Source organism: Triturus cristatus, chromosome 8 (genome assembly GCF_964204655.1).
Source record: "Triturus cristatus chromosome 8, aTriCri1.1, whole genome shotgun sequence".
Classification (NCBI taxonomy): domain Eukaryota; kingdom Metazoa; phylum Chordata; class Amphibia; order Caudata; family Salamandridae; genus Triturus; species Triturus cristatus.
This window is the reverse complement of record NC_140591.1, coordinates 604,621,307-604,638,203: the sequence shown is the minus strand read 5'-3', so window position 1 is coordinate 604,638,203 and position 16,897 is coordinate 604,621,307. Positions and strand designations below refer to the sequence as shown.

The 16,897-nt window shown below is 39.9% G+C and overlaps 1 protein-coding gene across 2 annotated transcripts in view; it reads right to left on the bottom strand.

Moving 5' to 3' along the window:
• Positions 1-16,897, bottom strand: part of SLAIN1 (SLAIN family member 1) — a 174,669-nt gene that overhangs the window by 47,814 nt on the left and 109,958 nt on the right. For both annotated transcript variants that reach the window (XM_085622075.1, XM_085622073.1), the window contains 2 exons: positions 9,911-10,060; positions 1,491-1,835 (listed from right to left, as the gene is read on the bottom strand). In XM_085622075.1, the coding sequence (XP_085478201.1) occupies positions 1,491-1,835; positions 9,911-10,060 (495 nt within the window). The remainder of the gene's footprint in view (positions 1-1,490; positions 1,836-9,910; positions 10,061-16,897) is intronic.

Sequence of the window (16,897 nt, the reverse complement as noted above, 5' to 3'; positions counted from 1 at the left end):
GGGGGCGGTTTAGAAGTTCCAGTTGTGGGCTGATTTTTTGGCAGCCGTGGGGCGATTTGGGCTGTGTCTGGTGTGTTCAGATGTCGCCAGCGGCCCAGTGGGGCCCTGAGTGGCCTTTATGGAGGCAGATGGGCGTCCATTACCTCTCTTTTATCAATGGGCAGAGGTGTCACTCTCTTTCACTCGCTGGGCCGGCCAATTAATGTGTGCATACTGAGCGGGGGCAGGAGGCCTGAGCAGAAGTGGCCTCTCTTGTTTTCAAGTATTTATAAAACTTTGCTAAACAGTGTTTTGAGGAAAGGCAATATGCAAATGTGGGCCACTTTTTTTTAGCGTGCCACGGACAATTTCTAGTCCCAATCCAACACTGCGAACTCCTCTCCCCAAACGCTTGTTCAGCGATCTAGGTGGTGTGAAAATGGAAGCCATAACCCAATTAATCTACTTGCACCCTGATTTGTAAGAGGAAAGGTGAGGTCTATTGAAACCAATGTTCAGCTTGTTGGACATTCAATGTTTTTAGAAAGCTGTTGGTTATTGCTTTAATGGAATTAATATCTATTTATTGGCAAGCGTTGTTACAGTTTTAGACATTATGACAAAAGGTTTTAAGTCATTGTCAGCAAATTTAATGAAAATGAGGTAATATTGTGATGGCCTGGTATATAGTTTGACTACCGTTTATTCTATATTTTTGAACAACCTGGGTCATTGCTTTCTGATGCAATGTCAAATTATATTTTTTATATAAGATCTTTCAGAAGGATCGCTTACTTTGCAATGTTAAAGAGTTTTATGTCATATTATTTTAATGGATTTGGATGTCCTTGAACAATAAAAGTTTAATCATCACTAATCAGATAATTGAATGCATGGTTTACATCTAGAGAGGATAGTAAATGTTGAACGTACAATACCTAATAATATTTTTTTGAGATATTTTGCAACCATAAATCTTCAAACATGAATGGCTCAATGATTTCTGAAATGGAGAACACAATGGACAAGTTAAAGAAAGCTTCTTGGCTATGGATTGAGCAAGAGAGGCTCAGACACCTGCTGGGGTCTGGAGTACCTTGTAATTTTTTACTTGGCTTCTTGAGCCGTTTGCCATCGGACACGGTCCAATACTAGGCAAACTGACTGAACACCTATGAGGAATTGCCACTTTAAAAAAATTAAAAACTTGGACGTTTTCATGCTGTAGACAACTTTAGAAATAATGTCTTTAATCATACAATTATATGCGTGCAACACGTACAGCCAGTAATTTTAAGACGGGCGGTACGGCTCGGTATCATGGATTTTCAAGAGAAAAGATTCTTTGTCAAATTTTAACTTGGTTATGAGACAAAACATTCAGCATAGGTGAGCTAACTTACTTCATGTGTCTCTCTGCCAAGATATCCATTTTGAAAATTAACAAAAAAAATCACACCTACTTCAACACAATACCCACATGAAAATCTGCAGCATAAAATCAAATCTACCTCCAATGGTCCGGTTGGGTAGTTGTTCGGGGGTTTGGGACTGAGGAGAATAATTGTACTGCTGCTGAAAACTGCTTAGATGCAAATAGGGGGAACTGGGGCTCCTTCTGCATTCCCGGATACTGGAAAAAGTCTGGGAGTGAGGAATCCCCCTCTGTAGGGTGCAACGGGCCAGTCTAGGTTGAGGAGGTGGCAAGTTATCAAACTCTTCATCTTCGTCTTCAAGGCTGTAGCGATCAGACTCTTGGTCACTGTTACATATCCCTTTCTTTGCAGAATTTAAGGATATGCTGGAGCTGTATCTGGATATCGATGCTGAGGAAGAAGCATAGTCTTGCCGTAGACCTGTAAAATAAATTAACACGTGTTACGCAATGTGTGATTGCAGCACAAAGCAAGTACTTTACAATGCGCAGTGGACTTGTTATTGACTGATCGGAGGCTGGACCTGAGTGCATTTCAGTTTGACAATTTACATAATGTTTCTGGTAAGAAGGCAAATTGTATTTTATCATGAATAAATATGCCTCCTAGCAAATTATATTTAAAAACAAGTTTATCTTTGATCAAAATATTGCATCAATGTTTGCTTATCCTAGCAAACAGGCAATCTCAATGAAACAAAACAACACACATAAGTTCATCAACCATACATCAATTGTTATTAAAATGTTAAAACTTTTAAGAAGCATTGAAGGTATGTAGTGGCTTTGAAAAGTTGTGCTTTGTTAAACAAAGAACGGCTTTTGCATACTACTTGGATGACTGCGTATTTGTACATTTCCGCAATTTGTGGATTAAACCTTGGCATCACAGCAATGGTCGGTATAGCTGGTGAGGAGGGGAGGGGGCATGTAGTTGAAAGCAGGATTGAACACAGCACACAGAATTGTTCTATGACTAAGTCTGACATTCCGTACACCAGGTCCTGAAAACACCTGAGGGAAATAAGTCACAGAGAAGGGCCGAGTCCCAACGGGGCAGGGCCATGCATACTGGAAGCCAAGGAGGTCAGTCAGAGAAGGGAGGGTGCATACAGTAGAGGCAAATCCCAGGAGAGTGGGAGGCAAGGGCCACTGGATCATTAAAGAGTGAAGCCCAATGGGGTTTAGATGCATAGTTTGTCTTCAGTCAGGGAACAGATCACCAAGACCACAAGGGAAGAGATGAGAAATGATACAGTGAATTACAGCTATGAGTGGGAGAGAGAAAGTATATCACCAGGTGTTTTCTCTTTTACAAAGCAGAAAAACATACCAATGTGTGGAAAAGCAAGAGTGCCATATATCAGAGCCAGATTGAGGTCAGATGTTGCGAGACGGCAGCTTAGAGAGAAGGCATAATGTTTGCCAAATTCAAGGGCTGCTGCTGTGGGTGAGGTGGGAGGGTGTTAGTAAGGCATAATACATTCTGTGTTAATAATAGCCAGAAAGATGAAATCTTTCAGTTATATCAGTGGCGGAGAAGTGAAATAAATGCAATAGGCGATTAAAAGAAAAATTGTACAAAATGTCAAGAAGGTTGGCAAAAACTTGGAAGCAGTGGATCTGAAACCACTAAAGTCATCATCTGGTATATTCAATAGAGGCACAGAGGAGGAGATAAGCTACAGTCAGTCTCATGCTACTTAAGAGCACTACAGGCATAGGTAATGGAGAGGAAATTGAAAATAATAGCAAGGGTGGTTTGACAAAATGTATCATATCAAAAGGAGATTGTGATGAATAACTGTGCATAGTGAATACGAACATGCCAGAGGACTCAGAAGGGGAGTAACTAATAGAAATTTTTAGGACAAAGATCATGACCATGGTCAGACACCATGTACTGAAGTATATGGGAGTAGGAGTGCAAAGGAGAAATAGAAGAAGCAACAGGGCAAAATACATGTAGACAAATGATAATAGCTGGAAATGAAGCCATTGTGGAAGGACAGGAAAGACTGAGGGAGAAGCAAGGGTGCAAAAGGTACTGCAAGAGGCAAGAGTCAAAGAAAGAGATGGTAAGTGAGGAACACAGAAACAGCATCAGTGGAAATACAGATTACAGAAAATAGGAAGTGATGGGGGAATGTACACAGATGCAGGATACAGGAATAAGATGGAAAGCAACTAAGAGGGAACAGAGGAGAGAAATATAAAGGCAAGATACATAAAAGAAGGGAAGTAAAAAGAATGTAAAGGGTAGAAGAGAGGTAGGAGAAAAATGTGGAGTTTGTAATGAGTAGATGCTAGAGCTTCATTGAATGGAAATGCAGCAAAAGAAATGAAGGTGCAAAAGATAAGGAGGAACTACCATTCAGAGCAATGTAGAACAGTGTCAGGAAGGTGAATGAGTAGCTAGAGAAAGGAAACAATAGTGGTGGATAAAGAAACAGTAAAGCAGAAGTATAGCTCGTGTGCAAAGCAGTGGTAGTAATGGCAGGAGAAATGTGGCCTAAAGTGAAACCCAACTCATGATGTTAGAATGTTTATACTAATTAGAAAATAATGCCTAATTTAGACATGGTTTAGTTAGCATGACCAAGCCAGAGCAAACTTGCACTGACCTCTTTTCCTACGTGCAAAAAGAAATGTGCACTTTTATTTTATGTGAAGAAGGTTTTCCATGTGCATGTGTGCACTGTGTTTTTCCATTTCAGAAAATTAAAGGAATAGTAGCCTAATCCATGGTCTCTGTATTAATACATTGTATTAATTTGTGTTCCATCTTGAAGAAGCTATGTTCAGAATGTTTTTGTCTTTCTAAATGTTAATGTCCTTTGCTCGAGCCTTTCATAGGGTCCATTCATCAGTTGAATTGTCTATTGTATTTCTATATTATATAAATGTCATCTCAATTCCTGAATTTCCTATGCACACCTCATTTATTAATAGACAGTGGAAGAAGGTGTTTCTACATGCTTCTTATTGGGTGTATCTTAAGTAGTATGTTTGTTGACTTATTATAATGAAATATTACTTTATCAACCCAATTATGTCACATCTCGCCACTGAATGTGTGTGGCTTTTCTGTCTAAAACCCTATAAAGATGATGTTTTTGGGACACGTGCCAGTTCTTTCTGGATTTCCTTTGGAGGCACACTCTATGCTAGTCTGGCTTGTTATTGATATAATACTTTGAGCTTTCCTTGCCTTTTAACTGTGGAGACTATGTCAGTTCTTTTTCTGAACTATACTTAGTTCTGACTGCTTGTTTTATTTGGAGGTTGACCTGATTGTTGATCCTCCCACATTATTTTATTTTTATTTTACTATTGACACGTTGATTGCTATTGATTAACTAACCTCTCTTTCCCTTCTGTAATGCTCTTACTTTTCAATAAACCTATAAATCCGTGTACATTTGCCTTGGGCTAATTCTTAAAAAGACCAAGATAGTCCCATTCCTACATATCATTTAATTGGTGCATCGAAAATGACGAAGTTCTGGACTCAAAAGTGCCACGAATGTGGGATATTATGGAATTAGCTGGCTACTTCTCTGGGCATGTCTAACTCAAGGGATATCATAGATAATCCTTGTAATAATTATCTCCACTGTCATTGGAAACACAGAAATTAGTTACTACTATGAGCTCATTAAAGTTGCCCTGCACCCCCTGTTGAGACTGATTTTTAAGGGTAATAAGTGTGAACAGTCTGGACCTTTGGGGACAGAAAATGCTGATTGAGCAGTATATGAATGACTTGCAAAGAATAGAATGCCCTGGCAAGTTTATTCTTTTTGTAAAAGGTATACAACTAATTCTTATTCTTATTAGGGGAACGTACTTTGGGGCATATTATCAAGAAACGGCGTTAAAATTATCGCCGCTTTAGTGGCAGAAAACTTTATCGCCGCTTTAGCAGCAGAAAACTGCCGCTAAAGCGGCGATAATGGGCTTGATAATATGTCCTGGAGAATTCCAATAGAAGCCCATGTTCTGGTGTCAACATGGGCTTCTATTGGAATTCTCTGCGGCATATTATCAAGCCCATTATTGCCGCTTTAGCGGCAGTTTTCTGCCGCTAAAGCGGCGATAATTTTAACGCCGTGCTTGATATTATGCCCCATAGTAATTTTAATATGTTCTTAATCCTAAAGAACTCTGGGGCATATTATCAAGAAATGGCGTTAAAATTATCGCCGCTTTAGCGGCACAAAAAACTGCCGCTAAAGCGGCGATAATGGGCTTGATAATATGCCCGTGAGAATTCCCATAGAAGCCCATGTTCTGCTGTCAACATGGGCTTCTATTGGAATTCTCTGTGGCATATTATCAAGCCCTTTATCGCCGCTTTAGTAGCAGTTTTCTGCCGCTAAAGCGGCGATAATTTTAACGCTGTGCTTGATAATATGCCCCTCAGTAATTGAACTGTTCTCTGCTTCCGCATGGGCACAAGGATTACATTCCTTGGTGCAATCCCCAAATACATAGCCATGTGCAGGCCCTGCTTGCTGGTGTTTGAGTTATCAAAATGTGGTACCCGCCAGACTTTGACTTTTTAATCCAGGGATGACAGAGCACATATGAGGATTGCGCTGTCAGGCCGTGGTCACAGTTTACTTGATATCAACAGAGTGGTGACAATTGCAGTACAGGGAACAAAGGATGACAGGCATCGGTGGAGGCATATACACAAAACTGCCTACGGAGATGGCTGTTTGTGGGTAGATGGAAAGGTGAGCAGCAAGTGCAGGGTGGAGGTGGAGGCACACAGGTCTGGCATGCTTATACTTTTAACGTAATGTTATAAAGTTACTAAAGCAGACAGTTACCTAGCAATTGTGTGCTACTGTTAAAAGGGATCAGACTGCAAACAAAAGGAGGGGGGTTTAAAACCTGGAAAAAATAGAGTCTTCAAATGCTTGCAAAAGGCCTTGTCATGTGAAGCAAGATGAAGTTCATCAGTCAAGTAATTACACTGCTTAGTATCAAGATGGGAGAAAGAGCGTCCACCAATGCGACCAATGGATTTTAAGGCCTTGCTTCAAGATGTGATGCTGAGCATGAAGGTCAGGGTTTAAGGGAAACAATCCTTTAAAAAAATTATGGGGCATCCAAAAGATGGGTTGCACCGACAATGAATGGTTGTAAGTCACTTGAGGAAATAATACGGCAACGGTGGGTGTAGGCACACGGGTCTCACAATCGTCAAGTACTAGTGAAGTTGAGGTTTTGTACAGCTCAGGCAACAAACTCACTATCACTGGTGCTGATAAGATGACTGATGTAGGCATTGGGCACCGCATGATCATTGGGTGCTGGTGAAGAGGTTTTCACTCATTATCCAGCGCCAATCACACTAGCTTTGGGCGCTGCATACTAAAGAGATTGCAGAACAGATGGAGCAGCATTTTGCAGCACCTTGTCTTGGCAGGAGACTCTGACCTCCTCTTAGCACTGTGCTTTCCCTGAACTCTGTCCATGGCTAACCAGGACAGGTTTCTTCTACGTTTTCATGGTATAAAACGTACCTTAGAATGGAGACAGCCAGATATTCAGACTCAGGCCCTCACCTTCTTCTCCTGTGGTGTGCAGCACTTCTACAAGTAAAATGTGAACACTGGATATGCTGGAGGGGACAGTTTCTATCCAGTTTGAGATAATTTACTTGATACTATTGTTTAATTAAGTCCAAGGATTGACCAAAATGTTTGGGGGAAGTACATTTTTCTTTTGGTTGGCCCCTACTCCATTAAACCTTTAATAGTTGAACCAGTTCTTCCTTTTCTAAATTAATGGAGGAACATGTCTTAAAAACACATAATACACGGGATACTCAGGCTGTTCAAGCCTTTCAGTGAGGTGTGTATCTCTGGCTATACCTCCAGGCCATAGTCACTGTCTCAGTGTTACTCTCTGACTAGGTTACATCTTAACCAGCTGGAATTTGCTCCGTTTCAGTCACTTGTAACAAACTTTCACACCTCCAGGGGATGATTCAGACAAATGACACACTAGGCTTAAAAATTAATTCCCAAGTGAAGGGCATTAGAGAGCATGTTGTTGTGGGTATTACTATCCATATGGATCAACATATTTATTTATACACTATATACAAATAGGAGGGGTCACAACATGGGTATCCCACCTTACACATACCCACGGCTGAGGACATTCTCCAAACACCATCATGCAGAATGAAAGGGTTCAGACATGACATAATAAAAACACTTAACAAGGATTGTCTGTAGGAAATGTTCAAGTCAAATGTTGAAAGGGCTGTACACCACTACTATGATTTACTGTCACCAACCATTAGTAGTGTCAGAAACTGATCTCGGAGACAATAGTCCTCCATGCTAAACTGAGTATCAAATTAGGTGTGCTAGCACTTCGTTGGTAGGTAACAAGCCATAACATGGACAGCACTGGTGCAAGAGTCTAGCGGAACTGGCGTCCTGCACCAGAAAATATACAGGGTCTGCCAAAAAGATAAAATGGGCAGAAAGAAGGCTGCCAAGGGACTTTCAGTCCTACACAAGTAGACGTGAGATGAAGCCCCTGCCTATATAAACCAACTGGATGTTTGCTCTGGACAGAAGGTCACATTTTGTGAGCGAAGAGGGCCTTTTATATGGTTCACACCTTTGGCAAACATTCACCCCCGCAGTGCAGGGTGGGGGTTCCAGGGGACCCTTGTAACACAGTACACTGACTGGGTCTGGGTCTGGCACCAAAGTGGTAGATGGTGGGCTGAGGGAGGGCCTCCATGTACTTTGCAGGGGGCTCCCCTCAAATTTTGTTGCGACACTGGTTCACACAAAAATGGCAAAAGGTTCAGACATCGCATGATAAAAAAAAAAGCATTTCTGAGTGGCGTCAGTTTTTGGAGAACAAAAAGAATCATTTACATTGGCAAAAAAATCACAAAAAATTACTGCATAAAGACTGAGGAGAAGTGGACTGTACTGGCAACAGAACTCAACCCAGGTCTATTTGGAGGTGGCAGCATGTGGTCCCAGAAACCGTTGCAGTAGGCGCAGTGGAGGTTATGCAAGACGAGTGCAAAAGAAAAACAGGACAAAAAAAGTACTGGTCAAAACGGTGCGCAAAAAAAGGGGAGGGCGGCACCAAAAAAGGAAAGATTCCCAAACACCAGGACAGAAAAGAAAAGGCCTACAAGTGTGCGACTATTTAAAGGAACAATTTAATTTCCAACATTTATGGAGAAACTGCGATTAAGATAATTGAAAGGATATTTTTTTCCGATAGAAAGTATGGATTGGTGTTTTATATTTCTTTTCAATGGCCTCAGAGAAACATGTAGCAGCAATTCATATGTCAGTAAGGCATCACCCACAGGCGTTGCAACCAAAGACAAGGGAATAGCACTGTTTATGGAGGTGGGTCTACTTGGCAAACTACCTCTGGAACATTTCCTTTTTGACCTGGACCCTAAAAAAACAACGAGGTACAATTCTGGATAAAACATCATCTGTATTACAAGGATGGCACACACTCAAGCGTTACATTGATAAGTTTGAATAATCTAAGTCGTACCGCCCTGGGCCACAGATACCAACATTGCTTTTCTGGTACAGCTGATTACCCAGAGAGAAGATTCCCAATTCATTAGTTTTTCAGCTAAATAAAGCATTTCCTTTGAAAAATGAATGCCTCTGTGTGATGTGCCATCTTGTTTTTGAATAGGTCAGCAAATTGTTTCAACGGAGACGGTGGGTTGAAAACTGAAAGGATGGTGTGTTGCATTACCTTGATGATTTTTGTTTGTGTGCAGGGCAGCCAAAGACTAATGCAGAGAATAAGATGGGGCATCCCACAGAACTGATAGATTGCCCTATGCAGCAGAAGGAAGCAAACACCTGCTAGGTTCAGTCACAATGCATTTTACCATTTGCAGTTCCTTATAATGTGAACATTCTGCTTAACTTCATGCAGACAGCCTTTATATCCATGTAGGTTTAGGTGTGACCAGAATAACTTAGTCTTCTGGGTTAGATGCACTAGTCTTCGAGTCAAGATCTCTTCTTTTATCTGCAGTGATCTTGTGGTTAACATGGGATCAACTCTAACGCATTAAGAAACTGTCCTCAAACAAGTAGAGACCACCATCAAGTGCAAGGTAGATTCAAGCTCATCTAGGTAAACACCAGCCTCCTCACAAAAGCTACAATGCCTCACGTGTGAGGTTATACTAGGAAACACAGCATGAATTCACTGAGGAAATCATGCTGATGAAAATTTAAAGTACAAACACCAGAAATTAAGCATAACAGTTGTGCATGAATCTATAAAATAGCAACGCTATTTCAACATAGTTCAAGATCTGCTTTGTCTCTAAAGGAGTGTCAGAAGGTATCTGAAATGCTATAACAGTTTCATACTCTCGTGGGTGATAGTGCGCTTTACAAATCCACATAACATAATATATAAACACAAAATTCATATATACACACAAGTGCCACATACTTTCTTCTTGAAGCCGAGCCATGATTTGAACATCTGTAAGATCCTGGAGTTTGTATCCCATGGTGATGGTGTCATCCTCCAGCTCGGAAGTGCTGAGTTCACTATCTATTGATGACTGAGGGCTCAAAGGGGATCCCCTGGACGTGTAACCTGTTGAAGGGCAAAGATTCGTAGTTGGAATGTCAAAGCGAAACATGTTTACACACAAGTAATATCTCAAAGCAGATATGCAAATTTACATACCATTATCAGCATACAGAGAGCTATCAGATGCCCCAATCCTTCATAAGATCAATACATTGATATAGGATGAGTAATACAGGGTAGAGGGAATGGCGCCTAAAATGTCTCATGCTATCTTGGTGGCCCGTGGCTGGCTGGACTGTGGGCTCTTTCCCCTAAATTCATAATTTGGCCTTTTAGTAAGGAAATCGTCCTACTGGCGAGTAGAAGCGCAGAATTCAATTATCTTTTGCTTTGGTTATATAAGAGATGTCTTATTTTGTAATTTTCCAGTCGTGGTGAGCTAAAGGTTTGCTTCCTCGGGGGAAATATCCAATTACCGTGTCTAAATTGCATACTGGTGAACTTTTGGCTCTGCAGAGGTTTAAAGCATTCCTACACAAAAACAGATAATTGGGATGGTTTTTTTCATGAGATGTCATGGGTGAAAGATGCAAGCGCCTTGTTATTGTTTCCCTTTTTTACCTGTGAGTCCCTCCTAAACCTTTGGCAGCCTTTTCCAATGGAGTATCCAACCCCTTGAAGGCATTCCTTCAAGGGGTTAGATTTCCTTCATTAAGGATAAGAGTTTGCTGAGTGCATAAGAGGTGGGTCTAGGGATGTGGATGGCAGTGGGCCGCTACACTGACGAGTGCAGTTCCAGCCACAACACTACATTTGCATGGGTTTAGAACACCAGGTTTTGAGTCAGAGAATCTATTTGTTAGGTCACCGCTCTTTTACTTCACTTACAGCCGGCGCAGCACGTCGATTGGACATGGTTGTGCAAAGGACACTTTGACCCGCTTCTCCATCCCTTAAAATTGCTTTTGTAAATTAATAAGCACGTGAGAATGGATGGGCTGCCAATATGTGGATAAGATGTGGATACTATTTACAGCAAAGAGACACATTTGCAATGCTTTGCAAGAACAGAGAAGCACCTCTCAATCCCAGTGTGTTAGTAAATTTGCAACACAGGGCCTCCAGTAGGGGTTAAAGCAGTCCCCACCACAACAGTACATGTAAACTAAAAATACCTATGAAGATCTAGTGCTTTTACATTCCTCCAAGCGATAGGACTCAATAGTTATTCTTTTTGGGTGGTGTAAAACAGCGCTCCAGTTGTTTGCACAGATGCCTACACCTTCGTTACTCTCACATAAATTGAAGGCAAGTGGGACGTCTCCATTGTGGGTAACCCGTTCGAAAACTGAAGATTTTATGGAGTGTGCCACAAGAAGACTCTAAACATAGATTTAATGATGGTTCTTATTCACATATTTGTAACTGGTATAAAACAGGAGCAACCCATTATGCCGAGGAAACTGGAGTATTATGATTATGTAAAACAACACATCACCAAGGACTCATTCAATAAGAAAATGCAGAATGAATGGCAAACAAATTACGAATGGTTCTGTGAAAAACAATTCACCTTGTTCAGCAACAACGTCATTTACTGGTGGTGGTTTAATAATGATCTATTAATGATCTAGCAATTCGAAACCCGTCATCTCAAAACTTCTATTGAGAAAGGAATCAAAATGACCAGAATATATATCTAAGCTAGTACACTTCCCAAAATAACCTTGACTTTCTGAACCTTTACATTTATATCAAAGACAACAAATGTCAGACTAAACTACATTGAAGGCAAACTGCATAAACACAATCATGCATGCCTCAAGCTGCCATCCAAAAACCAATATTAAAATTATTAGACTACTGAGAAACTGTACTGAATACCTTACTTTCTAGAACTCATGAATTAGTTCCTTGAAAAGGGAAACACACCGAACAATTTGAAGAAAACTGCAAAAAGTTATTATGCACTACTACTGCCTGAGAAAAAAGAAAAACGCTAGTGAAATAAAAGTTCGTTTTTAACTAAATATTATAAACACCATCATTATACGTGCCATGAAATACAGAAACAGTGGTACTTAATACAAGATTATCAAGCAGCATCCAAGGCAGACAATATATGCCCTACAAAACGACAGACAACCTCAAAAACGTCTATGCTGACCCTAGCTTCATTGAAGAGTCCCCAAGAGAAGTATTTAGGGCCATATGTAGGTGGGCTAATACCGGTCGGTAACGGCCAAAAATCAGTAAATTTCCCGTTACCGACCGGTATTTAGCCCTTTGCGATGTAGGAGGCTGGATTTAAGTATTCGGTAATTTATCAATTCGTTATTTTAAGGAATCGGTAAATTACTGAATCCTTGAATCCTATGTAGGGAGCACTCAAGTGAGTGCATTTTTGGTTTAAGGATTCGTTATTTATCACCAACTACAAGTAGGTGGTAAATACCGAATACCTTTCCAAAAGCAATTTTGAGCTTTGTTAAAAGTGCCATGTGGCAGACATACATGCCCTTAGGGCATGTATTGTCGCCACATGTGCACACATGCACGATTCAGGGGTACAACAGGGTGTCAATGTGACACCCTGCCACCCTTGAATATGCTCCCCCTATTACTGATTCGGTATTTACCGAATCATTAATAGTGAATGGCTTCCCATTCATATCTATGGGCCTCCAGGCCCATAGGAATGAATGGGAAGGTATTCCTTATTACCGATTCGGTAACGAATATTACCGATTGTTTACCTACATTCTATTTACCGATTCTTAAATACCGAATCGGTAAAATTCTGTATTTAGGAATCGGTAAATATAAATTACTTACATATGGCCCTTAGACAATCGTTTGGTTTCTACACAACATCATGGCTGCAGCATCTACAAACTAGGTGAGAATAGAAGACAATATTTAAATAATAAATGGAAAGGTACACAAACTACACTAGTGGATGGACTGTAACAGCATCTGGGCGCTCTACCTAATAATGGGTGCATGTCAGGAAACCAACATAAGAAGCACCATCCATCAACTACAAATGACAGAGGAAGAATACTGGTGAAATATCTTCAAACAACGACTATCATAACATTTCAGTCAGTATCATCAGCACTGCAGCCACTTCACCTTCTTTGCCACTTGATCAAATCAAAAAAACAACTTGGGCTGGAAAAATGAAAGGTTACATGCCAAAGAAAAAGTGAATTGATTCTTTGCCTTGGTACAGTTATACAAGGTCTGAATAGGCAGCATGGATGCACTTTTGCTCACTTAAATAAACCCTCCTCCATGCATATTATCCTAAACATTGCATATACCAAATATTCATGGACATGTATGAAACTGCACTTAGCCACCACTCCTCAAATAAATGGAATCAGAATAACTCATCTCACATTAAACAATAAATCCTGTTCTTGAATACAATATTGATATATAAACTGGGATTGATTAATTGGCCACATACCAGATGAAAAGTGAAAGAATATGTACTTAAAATATACTAAACATACTATTTTTTTTCAAGAATCCTCTTAAAACTGTGACTGGCTATATCTTTTTAAATTTTCTATATTAATGACTAATCTAGCCACATGATTTATTATGCTATTACTGATTCAAACCCTATTTTAAACTGACATTCAGGATAAGGATTTTGATGCATAATTAGATACTAAGCTCATGAAAAAACGTTTCCGATAACCTTGCTGAAGGTACAGAACGATATGAACTGAAATATTAATAAAAACTTAAATAACAAGACAACTAGAAGAGTACACTGACCTTGCTGTTCATATTTCATAGCCTCTCTTATTGGTACCCTCACCACTTCATGATGGATACTTTCCTTAACATTTATTGGGGTAATTAGGTTTTTGAACCTTGCCCAGATGTCAAAGCTGGTACCCGACTACGATGTAGGTACACCTATTGTGAACGCAACCAATGCTTTGACTAAAGATTACAATTCATGACAGAATTTGTAATGGAGAATAATCTTGCTGAATGTACACAAAATATTGACAAAAACAAGAAAATATTCAAGCAACAAAAAGACTAGAAGATAATTCTGACTTTTCTGTATTATTACATAACATCTCATACTGGCATCTTCTTCACTCAAGATGTCAATTTTCATTAGCTTTGTGAACTTTGCCTAAATGTCACAATTATTATTTGAGCATGTCTTCCAAAACGCAGCTAATGTTTTAGGAGTCAAATTGTTGTTGGAGACTTGTGCATGAAAATAAAGAACAGAAGAAGAATTCTGTGGAGATAAATTTGTGTGGACTTTCCTGATTATTATGGACTTGCTTTGCTCAGGATATCAACTTTTTGTTTCATTTTATGTGTGGGCTCTTTGCCTACGCAGCTGGTAACGGTGGGTGCCAGCTATCTATATCCTTGAGCATTCCTACGTGATTATTAGTACTTTACACGACTCAGCGCAATTTATACCCTTTTCGCTCTATTGTAATGTTTTAGGAGCCATGCACCAAGTAGGCTAAGGCCCGATTTAGATCTTGGCGGACGGGCTACTCTGTCACAACATCGAAGGATATCCCGTCCACCGAAATATAAATCCAATTACATCCTATGGTATTTATTATTTAGGCGGACGGGATATCCGTCACCGTTTTCACAGAGTAATCCGTCTTGCAAGATCTAAATCACGCTCCAAGTATACAACTCAACTGATCGCACGGGGATTGCATAAGAAAAGCAAAACAATCAGAACTGCAATTTGTTTTGCAATGCCCTTTTTAGCTTCAGCTTGATTCTCAAATTTTGACTGCTTAGTTAAAAAGAAGAAAGGATCTATCCAATGTACAAATTGGCACTACAGACTGAGGGCGCTCATCTGGGAACTTAAACTGATTTTTTTATATTTTAAATTATTTTTCCTTCATTTGAACAAATTCAATTTCACAACAGATACTTCTTCCTATTTGTTGTTGTTTTTCCCACCATTTCCATATCAGACATGTAATGTAAATTGTTGTTAATTACTTTTTTGCAGGTAAAGGCGTACAAAGATATTAAATGTAGTTTCTAAATTCAGGTGTTTGAATAAGAGAAAGGGAATTGGTGGATCTTTAGTAGAAAAAATGCTTTCCTCCATTGAAGGTTTTGCACTTTTGAAACATATTTTTACTCTATTGGCGTCCTGCAAGAAACCACCTGGCTACAAAGTGTTTCAGCTAAGTGTTGTAGGTAGAACATGGTTTCCAAACTTACCCTACGTTATGACCACCAGATAGGGGAGAGCCACAACTTATACCAAAAAAGCTGGGCTATGTGAATGATTGACTGCTCAAAATATATTTTGAGTGGTTATGTATTAAGATATCAATTATTCAGGGATTACCTTATAAAAATTGAATTTTGAAAGTCTGTATATCCCAGGTTGGGAGAACAAAATAACAGCAGTTGCCTTTAGTGAACATATAGCATTTGGGAGATTGCAACTGTGCTGCTTCTCTCACTCTCCTCTCGTGAAAAAAACGATGTGAATGATTAACACACTAATATATGGGCGTTTAATGTTTGTGTTGCTTAGGGTGGAGGAGACATATGTAGCATTTTGGCTGTGATAAACAACTGTCCACTCTCAAGATAATTATACCCAAATACCAAAAAGCATTTCTCTAGTCCTCAAATACATAAAATATATTAAAAAAAAAATCAAAAATCACTCATATCGACCCTTCAATGATCATAGAACAAGTCCAGCAACCTACTGGGAAACCAAAATGCAAATTATACATCTAAAAAGCAAAACATACCTAGTACTCACATAGGCTGTCTTGCCTGTCTCGTACATAGTCCTCACATTCCATGTCTTGGTGGTAATGGTGTTGATCAAAAGCAGATGGATCAGCTTTGTGACTTCCCAGGATCTCTGGCTTTCACCACAAAGCCTCATATAAACCCACTAGCCAAACGCCATCAGCAACAACAACCTATTTCAGTAGACTTCCCAACTCCCTGCCCCTGAAGAAATCATGAAAAGATGCTGGGTTGGATTGGTCATACCCACCACAAGCATGCCTCAAACACCACCAGGCTAGCCCTCAAGAGAAAAGGTAAAGAGGAAGGCCAAGAAACACCTGATGCCGATGCCTTGAGGCTGACTGCAAGGAGATGGGCTACACCTGGAGTCAGATTGAAAGAAAAGCCCAGGAGATGGCTGGAGAGTTCTAGTTGACAGCCTATACTCCAGGAGGGGTAGAAGGCACACGTAAGTACTCATATAGGATCATATGGAAGTATGCAAGATTCTATCAGAATTATGCAATCCAGATTCTACAACAATATCAACTCTTCAATCTCAGATCTTCTGTAACAAAATAGCCGATCATGTCACCTCTAAACCCAAAGCAGTAGATGAATACCTATTCAATAAAAGGAAAAATAACCCAACAAAGGCCACCTTCTTTAGAAAAACACACTCACTCTATCCTCCCTCCAGTAACTGTCTCATGGAATTTCATGAACTAGTGACAGAGTGGTTCTTCTAATATACCCTCAGACCACAACCCTAAATGATATTCAAGGAAATCCAACTATTCCCCTCTCCTGCAGTCCTAACACTGAATAACCAACATGTCCCTAACACACACATGTTTAAATCAGAACTCAAATGATACATACGACTGCTATTGAAGAAGAACACAGACCCCAACAATTTTAAACCCAGTTCCAATGCACCATTCCTTGGACTAGTGATAGAAAGAGCCACCTTCTCCTGGATCTCAAACTGCCTTAATACCTGACCACAATTCAGACGTCTGCCTGGAAAGAGGCATTCAATCAGTCCTGATCTCCATTTAAGATGACCTGAAAACTCCAGTGGATAAAGAGGCAGTGGAAATACTGATTCCTATGGAT